Source organism: Meles meles, chromosome 6 (genome assembly GCF_922984935.1).
Source record: "Meles meles chromosome 6, mMelMel3.1 paternal haplotype, whole genome shotgun sequence".
Taxonomy (NCBI): Eukaryota; Metazoa; Chordata; class Mammalia; order Carnivora; family Mustelidae; genus Meles; species Meles meles.
The window spans coordinates 68,115,867-68,128,300 of record NC_060071.1 but is presented as its reverse complement, the minus strand read 5'-3'; the positions used below and the strand labels follow the sequence as shown (position 1 = coordinate 68,128,300).

General features: G+C 49.6%; 2 protein-coding genes across 3 annotated transcripts in view; one reads left to right on the top strand and one right to left on the bottom strand.

The window, feature by feature from the left end:
* DUOX1 (dual oxidase 1) overlaps nucleotides 1-407 on the bottom strand; it is a 31,945-nt gene extending 31,538 nt beyond the window's left edge. The window contains exon 1 of the mRNA XM_046008859.1: nucleotides 350-407. Within this exon, the coding sequence (XP_045864815.1) occupies nucleotides 350-407 (58 nt within the window). The remainder of the gene's footprint in view (nucleotides 1-349) is intronic.
* Nucleotides 408-8,270: 7,863 nt separating this feature from the next.
* DUOXA1 (dual oxidase maturation factor 1) lies at nucleotides 8,271-11,498 on the top strand. 2 transcript variants are annotated; one of them, XM_046009053.1, is made up of 6 exons: nucleotides 8,271-8,766; nucleotides 9,105-9,162; nucleotides 9,503-9,637; nucleotides 9,853-10,066; nucleotides 10,314-10,531; nucleotides 11,242-11,498. In XM_046009053.1, exons 1-6 carry the CDS (start codon nucleotides 8,572-8,574, stop codon nucleotides 11,496-11,498), a joined length of 1,077 nt encoding a protein of 358 aa, XP_045865009.1. In that variant the 5' UTR covers nucleotides 8,271-8,571. The 2 variants fall into 2 exon arrangements, with proteins under 2 accessions (XP_045865009.1, XP_045865010.1); XM_046009054.1 differs by lacking the exon at nucleotides 9,503-9,637.
* Nucleotides 11,499-12,434: the final 936 nt, after the last annotated feature.

The following is a 12,434-nucleotide window of genomic DNA, read 5'->3' as shown; positions in this document are numbered from 1 at the left end:
AGAGAATGGCCTTAGAGTCTAGTGTCCAAAGCTGACAGAAACAAGATGAAATCAAACGGACCGCCCATATTAGTAGTGGTGGTTGTTTGGTTTTGGTTTTGTTTTGTTCATATTGTTTTGAAACATTGGTGACTTCCCTTCAGCTTTGGTCTAGTCTGACCACAGGATCCTTTATTATCTTGTATGCCTCATCAGTCTTTTCCCATTTGGAATCAGGGGTCCTTACTTTATGAAGAAAGAGAGAAGACAGAGAAGAGAGAAAGGGCCTCCAGACTAAGGAATGAAATAGGAAATGCTGACACAGCAGGGTTCCTCTGCTCCTAGCTATACTTCTTTAATCTGTACTTACCCATGGCTGTCCATGATCCGACCAGGAGTGTCCATGCCAGAGCCAGACAGAAACCCATGATGAATATAATAATTGGGCTCAGATATTAAAACACCCTAAAAATGGAAACCCTAGAAGAAGAGGACAGGAAGAATGAGTCCCAGCAATTCAGCAGAGTCGGGCCAGGGTCTCCGAAGGTCCCTGGGAATCTAGGTGTGGCCTGGGCCAACACCACAGTGGAGTGCAAAGAGCAGGAGACTCACGGTCTCCCAATAATCTTTCACTCACTCAACAAACATTTGACAAGTATCAGGCACTGGCTGACCTAGGAGCTGGAGATTAAGTGATGAACAAAGCAGACAGAAATCTCTGCCTTCCTGGACTTACCTTCTTAGATTAATTGAAACACCTTGCTTTGGCCCAGCTTCCTGAAGTGTATGTTCCTTGGACAGAGCCTTACTTGGGGGCCAGGACACTGAGCTGCTGCTAGTCCACGAGTGTGGTCTTAGGCAGGTCACTTACCTGGTCTGGACCTTGGTTACTTCTTCCAGCAATGAGAGTAACCATGCCTGAACTGTCTATCTCCTAGCATGGTTGCCAGAATCAAATGTGAGAATGAGGCTGAACAAAGCAAGAATGGCAACAGGTGTTATGTAAATGTGATGTAGACAGAGGGTGGGTTGGAGCTAGGCTCCTCTTGGTGGACTCAAAGAATGCAGTGCCAGGCTCTCCTGTCTTTGGTGTCAGCTTTCTGCTCTCTCTCCCCAGGTTCACAAATCACCCAGGGACAACGGGGAAACAGAGGCAGCAGTGGACTCAGGCTGGGACTCTTGACTGGCACAGGAAGTGCCTCAGGCCAGTAAAGATCTTCAAAAGGTGGCATAGAAACTGGGGGCTGGGGGTGGGACTGGGGAACTATCAAAGAAAGCCTTATCTCAAACCAAACCCTTAGGACTCCTGAACAGGTTTTCTAGTCCCAGAGGGTGAGCTCATCCCAGCTTGCCATCTCCCATTAAACAAGTGAAAAACCTTAGGCCCTGTCATAACTCAAAAGCTCAGCACTCCACCCACTCCTTCCCAGAGACTGTCCACATGGTGACCTTTGATAGTGCATGAAAAGCAGGGTCCTGAATGGTTGAAGCCATAAGGATGGACATGCTGAACTGGCCACAGTCCTTCCCTGATCTAGGATGCTCTGCCCCTTCCCTCCTTCCACTGTGTCTTCAGGATCTGGGCCCCAGAGACCACTCAGCCGGGAAAAGCACGCAGTGAACTTTCAGGCCCAGCTTCGGGGATAAACCTGAAGAGGAATGTGGGCATGCTTAATAACCACTCCTTTTGGGTGGGTAGCCACAATGATTTATACAACATTGGTTCAGTAACTTTCTAACAGCCTTGAGTAGAGGGCATAACCTTATGACAGGGCAGTGAAGCTGCAGGCCGTGGCAGAACTGCGGAGGGAACACAGGCCTACCTTGTGCTTGTCCCACATGGCTACTTTTCTAGCCTGAAGCCCTACAATGGTGACCCTGAGGTGGGAGAAATATAAGCCAAGGCCATAGGGATTCCAATCAGGTCGCAAGGGAAGGCTGAGGGGAAGCCTAGACTCTTAAAAGCCCAAAGTTACCTCCCTGATGTCCCTCCACAGAGATCCTTTAGGCCCAAGCAAACCAGGCCACCCAGCATTCCCAGTTCTCGAAGAACCCAAAACTTTGGTGGTGGAGGTGCGAAAAGGAAGAGGTCTGAACAGGCTCGATTTTAGCTCCAGGCTAACAACTGAGGCGCAGGGGGCCCAGGGCTAGAATTCCCCTTCCCTCAAAAAGCGTGGCCGACAGGGGCACGCTCTGTCGAAGCCACGCGGGCGGAGCTCCCTCCCCCGGAGCACCCAGGCCCGCGGGTCGTCCGGGTCTGACCTGTGGCGGCGGCGTTCCTGGACCCCAGAGGGCGGATGGGCTTCCTCCCCGCTCGCAGCGCGGCCGCAACGCCCTCCCGGCCGGCTTCCTCCGCAGCTCTGCGCGGGGCGGGCGGGGCTGGGGTGAAGAAGGACTGCGCGGCGTGTTCTGAGGCGGGGCGGGGCGGAGTGGGGCAGGATACCAGCCGGCGCGCGGTGGACCCGCCGAGGTGCTCGGAGGGGACCGGGACGCGCCAGGTGAGACGGCGCCGGCTCGCAGGGCTCCGGCGGGCCATCTGTCCGGTCCGTGGCGAGGGCTCGGCTAGTGCGGCCACTTGGACAACGAAAGGGGCAAGTCTGCTGTGGCTGGGGGGCGGGCGTGGGGGGACCGGGGAGGCGCTCCCCCAAACTCTCCACACCTTCGGATGTGCGCTCCAAGACCAAGAGGATCGGTCAATGCCGGCAGTCCAGGCCAGGCGTCCAAGCAAGGCACTCGTCCTAAGACCCTGAAAGAATCTGTGGCAACCCTAACCAACGCACCCCACCCCCACCCCCCGCAGGGTTCTTCGTGAGCTCTCGGAGGTCTCAGGCCCTAGAGCCCTGCCCGGGTCCCGCGGGTCCCCGGACTGCAACGCTAGGTTTGTGCGGGAGCCGCTGGGGATTCGGGGCAGGGGGCAGGAGGAGGGGGGCCAGAGCGATGGCTGCGGAGGGGACGGATCTTGTGCGCTGTCCCTCCTCTGTCCCAGGCGGAGGACGGGGGTGGGGGTGTGCAGTGCCTCAGAGCCTCGGGTGCGGTCTGGGAAGGTTGAGAGCGACTTGGAGTGGTGGGCGGGGAAGCACCCCTGACCCGGTTTGTCCGGTCGAAGCCTGGTCCTTCAGTGCATTAGGAGAAGTGTGGGGTGGGACGCGAGCTCCACCGAGAAAAGGGGAGTGCGTTTTCAGTGACAGAGCATCTGGCCCTAGTTCCCGCCCTAATCCCACCCCCAGACTTGCTGTCCGTGAGGTTCCACAAGGAGGAGGCGAGCCGCGCGGGCTGCCACGCACGCATCGTTTGCGAGACCCGAAGGTAGGAAACTGGTCCGGGTGTGAGTGGCGGGGATGGGGCTGCTGAGGTCGGTGTGGTCCGGGTTGGGGGGTGGATGTTGAAGGGAGCCTTAGAGTGCAGTCCCTGCCTGGCCCCTAGGGGCGTACTTCCCGCATCCGCCCAAGGGCAAGTTCAGATCAAGAGCCAGTTCCTCAAAGAGACCTTGGTAAGAAATGAAGAGGAGGCCATAAATGCCACTGGTTTACAGACGTGGGATCCTTATCTTGGCTTACCTGGAGACTAGATAGTTTGACTTGCATGATTCAGCACCCTGGGACTCCTAACTCACGCCAGCCCTTACTGGGGATTCCTGCCTAACCCCAGTTTTCAGATCTTCTATTTCAACACTCAGTGCAACAGCACACATACACATGTCCACAAGCCTTCTTGAAGAGAAGAGGCTGGGACAGGAACTCCTGACAGGGTCCCCATAGCCAGTTACAGCTGTAAACTTTGAATGGGACCAACCCCAACCAGAGAAACAAACTACTACATTCTAATAGCTGTGTATCATCAACCAGAACTTGTGGCAACTCCAGCCATGTCACCCATTTCCCCCTTTGTAGGGAATTCGTCATCTTTCTGGGTTCCAGAAGATAGGGGAGGTGGGCAGAGGGAGGCTACAAGAGGGGCCACAGAGCACTAAGAAAGCATGTGACAACTTTGAATACGAAAGACCAACTGTACCAGGCTGAATTTTCTTAAAGATGTATAACTTTATTTCCTGCCCACCCCTCATACACACACAGGAACCCCACTTCAACCTGAGATAGGTAAAGTTTAGATAACTGTCTGAAACACAACTGAGCATTAGAAATGTTTCAGTATTTTATTTTATTTTTAAAAGATTTTATTTATTTATTTGTCAGAGAGAGAGAGGGAGAGCGAGCGAGCAAGCACTGGCAGACAGAGTGGCAGGCAGAGGCAGAGGGAGAAGCAGGCTCCCTGCTGAGCAAGGAGCCCGATGTGGGACTCAATCCCAGGACGCTGGGATCATGACCTGAACTGAAGGCAGCTGCTTAACCAACTGAGCCACCCAGGCGTCCCTGTTTCAGTATTTTAAAGGAGTTCAGAAAGGGGAAAAAGTGACCTTACTTCTCCAGGCCAGGGAGGAAGGAGGACCCGAGTGTGGGGATGGGCCCAGCCCATTGAGAAAGCACCTCAGTTTTGTCACTGGGGCCTCTAATTGAGGGCTTCTGTGTCTAGTTCTCTATGTTACTGAGAACTACTTACTTCTTGTGTCTATATTTCTGTTTACATGAAATTGTAGGTGTATGTCTGACTGTATCTTGTCTTATTTATATCGGTGTCCATTGTATATATCTGCCAGTCATGGTGGTGAGCTAGGGGAGAACTGAGTGAAAACTGACAAGAGATTTTTCTCAGATTGGAGGAAATTCTACTGTCAGAGCCTCCTTGGCAAGCCAAGGAGGAAGATGTTCCAGAGGGAAACTACAGGCTTTGTAAGAAGAGCAGGATGGCTGGGCACAGGGACTTTTGATTTCAGTCCCACCACTTCATGCAGGAGGTCTGTTACCTTCATAAATTAAAACTAATTTGGGATCAGGGTCATCCAAAATTAACTTTAGATTAGGGGATGCAGATTAAGGAAAACCTAATTCATTAAGTTAAGTAAGATGAAATTAAAGAAGGTGAATTTTATCCACCAACTATCTTTTATCTTTAGTCATCTTTAATAAATATTCTGGAGAATTGAAATAAGTTAACATTGTTCTTTTGTACTTAGAGAGCCTTTTGTTAGTGTTTCTTTGAAGCATGATGTTAATAGAGATGAGCCATTCTTGTAAAATATTTTATAAACTCCCATTAAAATATATGTAGGAATAATGCTAACAAAAAATGCTAACCCAAATACATTACACTTTATTTGCTTATATTGCAAATGTTTGTTTTTGAAATTTTGGCATATAAGATATATTCATAGTATTAGGAAACTTACTTTATCTTCCTACTTTATTACCCAAGATGTTTTACATTTTTTTAAAGATTTTTATTTATTTATTTATTTATTTGACAGACAGAGATCACAAGTAGGCAGAGAGAGAGAGGAGGAGGAAGCAGGCTCCCCACCAAGCACAGAGTCCGATGTGGGGCTCGATCCCAGGACCCTGGGAACACAACCTGAGCCGAAGGCAGAGGCTTTAACCCATTGAGCCACCCAGGCGCCCCAATGTTTTACATTTTATAGACTTTTCTTAAAAATATAGCCTTCTATCACAATTGTAATGGCTTCAGTCTAGGTGTCATAGATAAAATATTCTTAGGCCAATAAATAAAATAAGTAGCATATCACATTTTATAAAAGATAACTTAATCCACAAGTTCTTAATAATTTATCTTCAGCTAGAGTTGAAATGTATGTTTCAGATTCGATTAAACATGACCACTCATGCTTTGGATTCCAACTACTGGAAGAGGCGCTCTCAAAATTTTGTGAAAGCACTAAAAATGGACAGGGTTGGTCAAATCCCTTCCTGCCCAGTCTTAGCCCTATATTGGTGACAATGTTGAATGACAGTTTAATACCTTCTAGAGCTCCCTCTTGTGTGTGAAATAGAAGATGCCACCTCCAGGGAGAGGAAGTCACTCGTTCACGTGTTCATGTATTCGTTCATTCACTCTACAGACTGAGTAGTATATGCTACATGCTGGGGATGCAAAGATGGAGATTAGAAGCTAATGGGGAGATGGATGTTCAAACAATTACAATAGGGTGTAATTATTGTGATCTTGGAGGTGTATTCAAAATGTAATCAGATTATTAGAGGTGGGAACATCCACATTGGCCCAGTAGTGTCAGAGGAAACTTCACAGAGGAAGTAACACAAGCTGAGACTTGAAGGGTGAAAAGGAGTTTACTAAAGGGTAAGAGCATTCCAGGCAGAGGAAATAGCATATACAAAGGCATGAAGACTTGAAAGAGCATGTCAGATTCAGGAAGTCTGGAGGTTAGGCTGCGCCAAAGACAGAGAAGCGATGATAGGTGAGATCAGATTACAGATTACATATGTGATTGTGAGATTGTGATGGAAGTCTAATCTCTGCTCTCCCAGAGCAAAGAAGTAAAAGGATTAAATTTGCTTGCTAGGAAAAAAACATATTCTGGCACTAGGCAAGATAGTATGAGGCTGAACTAGGGCAGCAGGGAAGGAAATAAATGGATGGTTTCAAGAAATGTTTAGGAGGTAAGTTGGTCCAGCTTTCTGATTTATTTTATTGATACAGTGGTGATGCCACCAAAGAGACAAAACAGAATAAAAAGCAGAGCAGAGAAAGTGAATTCAGTGTGGAACCTGTTAAATCTGAGGCATCCCTGTGAAAGCCAAGTGAAAAATGTCAACTGGGTAATTGGACCTTTTGTGTTTGGAGCCCTGGTAAGAGGTCTACCTGGGGACATATATTTGAGACACATCAGCCATGGGAATAAATGAGTTTGCTTAGGGAATCATGAAGACTGCTAGAAGAAAAAACCAAGACAGACTCTTGGGAAACAGAAACATTTCAGAAGGACTGGCAAAGGAGCCACAAAAGGAATGGCCAAAGGCAGGAGACCCCAGGAGAGCATGGTGTCATGCCTAAGGAGGACAAGAAAGAGGGAAACTTCCACATGCCAAATACCACAGGGAGGTCAAGAAGGATGAGAAGTGAAAACTTCCTTTGGATTTAGCCTGTGGTAACCTGATGGAGAAGTTGGAGAGTTCTTGGAGAGAGAAGCCAGACTGCAATGGGTTGAGGAGATGAAGCAGTGAAACACCAACATAGTCTGTTCTTCCAGAAAGCGTGGCTCTGAAGAGGGGAGAGTGGGATTAGACAGTAGCTGGAGGGGACTAAGAAGGTCAAGGGAGAGAGTCTTGTGCTTGTGTTCCTAAGATGGGAGAAATTTACACATATCCTTGGAAGAAGGAGCCAGCAGGGAAAGAGAAGCTGAAAAATTGTAATGAGAAAGGGCATGGCTAATAAGAAAGGTAGTAGTGAAGGCAGGCAGGATTGCAGTGACAGCCCAGGAGGAAAAGAGATACCTGTTCCTCTGGAATGGAAGAATTGAAGAGTTAAAAAAAAAAAAAAAAAAAAAAGCAAAACTTCATATGAAAACTGAGACTCAGAGGTCATGTGACTTGTCCAAAAGACAGGATTAAAAGAAAACTGTCACTTTGTCTTTTTGCCTGACACTATGCTACCCTAGAGGTAGCATAGGAAGCGGCCAGCCGAGGAAGAGAGTGGAAGGCTGGGAGCCACAAAGTATTAAAGAAGAATCACAGAATTTAGAAATAGAGTGGAGCTGGAGAGCATCATAAACAAATGTAGATGAGGAAACCAAAGACCAGGGAGGTTGTCATTTGACTTCCCAATGTTTTAAAGTTAGTGAGGAATAGAACTGGACCCAGAACTGATTCTAGCCCAGGGTTCCCTCCAAGAAGGATGGGATAAAGAGATAAATGGAGCAATAAAATGTCCCCTTTTCCCCATCTATTAAAGTGGCAGAGGCTGAAATCAGACACAGAGCTGCACAACTCCAAACTTATTCTTTCACTACATCGCTTAGCAAGACACTACCGGGTCAGACTATAAATAATGGAGCCTCCCAGGCAAACCAAGGCTCCAGTACAGATCACACACAGGGATACTGGCAGAGCTGGGATCATTGACTGTAAGATAAAGTGAACTCAGTTTAGTTTGTTTATTCTGGAGCTGCCAGAGCAAGAGCCAGGGTGCTGGAGAAAGCTGGACAGACCAGTGCAAGCAGTGCCAGGCCTGGGAATCAGCCCTCTGATGATGTAGGTGGATTAGATACTTAGCAGTGCTTTCTGGCCTTTGTTTCTTTGGGGACTGAGAAGGAAAGCCAACTTTTTGTAATCTATACCATCTTTCACCCTTATGCCTTCACTTGATAGTAAACACAGATCTTTTTATGTCCTGTGATCTTTCTGATTGTGCTGGAGGCCTGCGAGAGATAAAAGAGAATTATATTTCTTAAGACAGTCTCAGAGGGAGCAGAGAACGCTCGAGGGTAGTTGGGGCCCTGATTTAGGGGACCTGCAGGTTAGGAAGGGAGCATGGGGCAACAGAGACTGATCAGGCCACCACCCTTGTTCCCTCACAGTCAAAACAAAGGGAGATGAATGGCAGAGGGGCGGAGGAATGGCAGTAGCAGTAGCGTCTGGTGAGCTCCAGAGTTGAGCGACCCGGGCTGGTTTATCCTCTGCTGTATCTCCAGCACCAAGAACAGTGCCTGGCACATAGACATACATGCCTGTTGTCCTACAGCATACACCTCCCCTGCACAACCCTGGCAAAATGGCTACGTTGGGACACACATTCCCCTTCTATGTGGGCCACAAGCCGATCTTCCCAATGGACACCACCTTGGCCATCATCGTTGCCATCTTTGTGACCGCACTGGTCACCTTCATCATCATCCTGCCTGGCATTCGGGGCAAGATGGTGAGAAACAAGCCCAGCCCTGGAGACCCCAGCCCCAGAGAGATCTTGGCCTCAAGGTGAGGGGGCCAGACTCTCTGACTACAACCAGACTCAGGAAAGAGACTTCAGTCCTGAGAAAGTGTCACCCACCCCCACCCCCAGGAGGGAGTTCCTACTCATTGATTCAATGGATAATTATTGAGCACCTATTACATGCCAGACACTCTGATCACAATTGATCAAGTGACCCCAGTTTTAGAACCCCCCCCCCCCACACCACACACACCCAAGTCTGGAAAGAGAAAGGGTGGATTTGGAAGGAGGGTGTTCTCCCTAAACCCACCCACCCTGTGACTCAGAGGCTGTTCTGGCTGCTGCGGGTGGTGACCAGCTTATTCATCGGGGCTGTGATCCTGGGTGAGTATAATCCTGGTCATTTGCCTCTGTCCCATCTAGTTCCCTCTGCAGCCAGCCTCTCCTCTCCCTGTTTCCTCATGGCATCTTCTGCTTCAGGGGAGGGAGGGGTGGGAGTGCCGTAAGCAGAGTGTCACCAAAGGAAATCTTGGATTCTGACCCTTTGTTCATCTTGGGCAAACATATTATTGACAAACTAACTGTGATTCAGACCCTGATCTAGTTAACGGATATTCAGTTATGAGCAAAACAGACCTAGACCCCTTGTAGCTCTCCTTCTGACTCTAACCCAGTAATGCCTGGACCTTCCTGAGTCCCCACATGTCCACCTCTCCAACCCCAGCTGTGAATTTCAGCTCTGAGTGGTTTGTCGGCCAGGTCAGCACCAACATATCATACAAGGCCTTCAGTTCCGAATGGATCAGCGCTGATGTGGGGCTGCAGGTTGGTCTGGGAGGAGTCAACATTACACTCACAGGTGAGGGATGGCTCCTACCTGGGAGGGAGGAGAAGATTCTTCTGTGTCTTTGGGATCTAATTTGGATCTACAGGACAGGGGGGATGGTAGGAAGGGAAATTTCCAGAGACTGAGACTAGCTCCTGTCCCTCTGCCCAATGTGATGAGTCCCTATCCAGGCAAATGCCCACTCTGGTCCTGGGGTTCCTGCTGAGCACACCTGCCCCATTCCCCAGGGACCCCAGTGCAGCAGCTGAATGAGACCATCAATTACAATGAGAAGTTCACCTGGCGGCTGGGTGAAAACTATGCCGAGGAGTACACAAAGGCACTGGAGAAGGGGCTGCCGGACCCCGTGCTCTACCTGGCTGAGAAGTTCACCCCGAACAGCCCATGTGGTCTACATGGCCAGTACCGCCTGGCGGGACACTACACCTCAGCCATGCTCTGGTGAGGGTGGGATGGAGGCCCTGCTGGCCTAGACCCAGGAATGGAGTTTCTACCCATCTTTCCTTCACTTATGTGGAAATCCCTGATGGGACAGGGTGGCACCAGCCCCACAGTGCTTGGTTGGGAAACCTATAGGCAGAAATCCCTATCTCACATCTTTGGAGTATGCTTGGGTCCCTGAGCTTCCACCTGGGCCCTTCCAAGTAGAGGTGTCCAGGCCAGCCTTCAATGGGTCCTGGCTCTCTAGGGTAGCCTTCCTTTGCTGGTTGCTGGCCAACGTGATGCTGTCCATGCCCGTGCTGGTCTACGGTGGCCACATGGTGCTGGCCACAGGCGTCTTTCAGCTGTTGGGACTGCTCTTCTTCTCCACGGCCACGTCACTCACATCACCCTGTGCCCTTCGCCTGGGTACTGCTACGCTGCACACTCACCATGGGCCTGCCTTCTGGCTCACATTGACCACAGGTGAGGTGCAGCCCTGAAGACCAGACACTGGAGGGCTTAATGCCAGGGAGGGAGGGCCAGGGACCACCATATTGGTGAGGGTTGAGGGTCTGCCTCTGGGGGCCAGGATGCCTTTCCTCTCGTTAAAGCCCCATCTCTCTTACATCATGCATCTCTGGGTTTTCTCTCCCCATTTCGACCCCCTTCCTCTCCATAGATGCCCACTCCCTGTGTCTTCTGTCTCTGTCGTTTCCCTCAGCCCCTCACTCTCTCTTCACCCAGCTCTTTCCCAAATCTTCCAGTCTTGTGTCCCTGCTCACTTCCACCAAACACTCTTCTCTGTGTCCCCCATTCTTCTCTCCCCCTGCCTCACATAGTCCTAAATTGTCCTGCAGTTTCTTCTCTTCTCCTCTTCTCTCATGCCCTTTCTTATGCCTCCTCCTCTGTGCTTGGCTTTTCCCCCAGTGTTCTCTGTTTTCAGAGTTCTCTCTCTCTCTCTCTCTCTCTCTCTTGAGATGTAATGCAAAGAGCACTGGGCTTGAGTCTCAAACTCAGAATAACAGAGCTACACCAGCCATATGACCCTAAGTCAGTCACTGCTCTGAGCCCAAGTTGCCCCGAAACAGGGACTCCAGCAATTCTCTTAGAGTTGTTCTGATGCTCTTGGGAGAAGATGTCCTTGGGAGGGCATTACTATCACCAAGGCAGGACACCTGTTGTCTCATCCCCAGGACTGCTTTGTATGCTGCTCGGCCTGGCCATGGCAGTGGCCCACAAGGTGCAGCCCCAGAGGCTGAAGGCTTTCTTCAACCAGAGTACAGGCGAGGATCCTGCATTGGAGTGGAATCCTGAGGAAGGGGGACTCCTGAGCCCACGATACCGGTCCACAGCTGAGAGTCCTGAGCCCCAGGACATTCCTCTGTCAGAAGCTTCCTCAGAGGCATGCTGTAAGGACGAGCATCACAGAGAGTCTGACTGTGCCCTATAAGGTTCCTCTCCCTGGTGGACACCTGGACTGGTTGCAGATATCATTGGAGCCTCATAAACCTGCCAGAACTGACTGCAGGATGGGTTATATCTGATCTGTCCCCAGCCCCAATCTGTAGGTGGAGTCGGAAAAAGAGCCTCTTCCTACTGGTGTAAAAACAAAAACAAACAAAAAGCCCTAATATGCTAAACAGACATTGGGGCTGCCTATAAATCCTGTCTCCATGTTAAAAGCAAGCAGGTGCTGCCCATTTCTGTACAGCAACCCTGTCTTCCCTTGATACCCTGCCTCTTTGAGGGGCCATTTATTGAAACTTTGCTTCATCTACATAGTGTGTGTGTGTGTGTGTGTGTGTGTGTGTGTGGTGGGGGGATTACAATGTGATTCCCATGTAGTCCCCCTCATCCCTCTGTACCTCTATTTTTCCTTTTACCTCAGTCCCTTTTGTCCTTCTTTTACTTGTGTGATCTCTTGGTACAATGAAAGCCCTGGGCAGCAGAAGAAACCAAACTTCTGGTCCCAGGTCTAATATTAACTGAATGTGCTACATTATCTTTAAGCTTCACTTAAGCTTCACGTCTCAAATTTGCCAAGTAAGATTGTAGGTCTTGCCAAGGACCTAAAAAAAAAAAAAAAAAAAAAAAAATCCCAGGATTTACATTTTTATGCCTTGCTGACATTTACCTTGGCCCTTGGACACTACCTCTTAGTGAATAAACTGGTTAGCAAATGACCTCAGAAATGCCATTCCCTCCTAGTCCACTCAGCTGAGCCAGCAGAGGGGGATTAAATGGGAAGGCGACCTATCTGGTCACTGCTACGTGCCATCCACCTTGGGGCACCCCAGGAAGACGCTGGCTCAGGCGGGTTCCCCTTTGGGTTCACTAGAGGGCGTCCCTCTCACAGAGCCTTGTGGCAAGGCAGAGAAAATGGAGC

Excerpts from the sequence above, each read along its gene's own strand:
- DUOXA1 (XM_046009053.1), top strand. The coding sequence starts at position 8,572 with ATGCCTGTTGTCCTACAGCATACACCTCCCCTGCACAACCCTGGCAAA. Across the intron at positions 10,067-10,313 it reads TACACCTCAGCCATGCTCTG|GGTAGCCTTCCTTTGCTGGT; the intron begins GTGAGGGTGGGA and ends CTGGCTCTCTAG. Across the intron at positions 10,532-11,241 it reads CTGGCTCACATTGACCACAG|GACTGCTTTGTATGCTGCTC; the intron begins GTGAGGTGCAGC and ends TCTCATCCCCAG.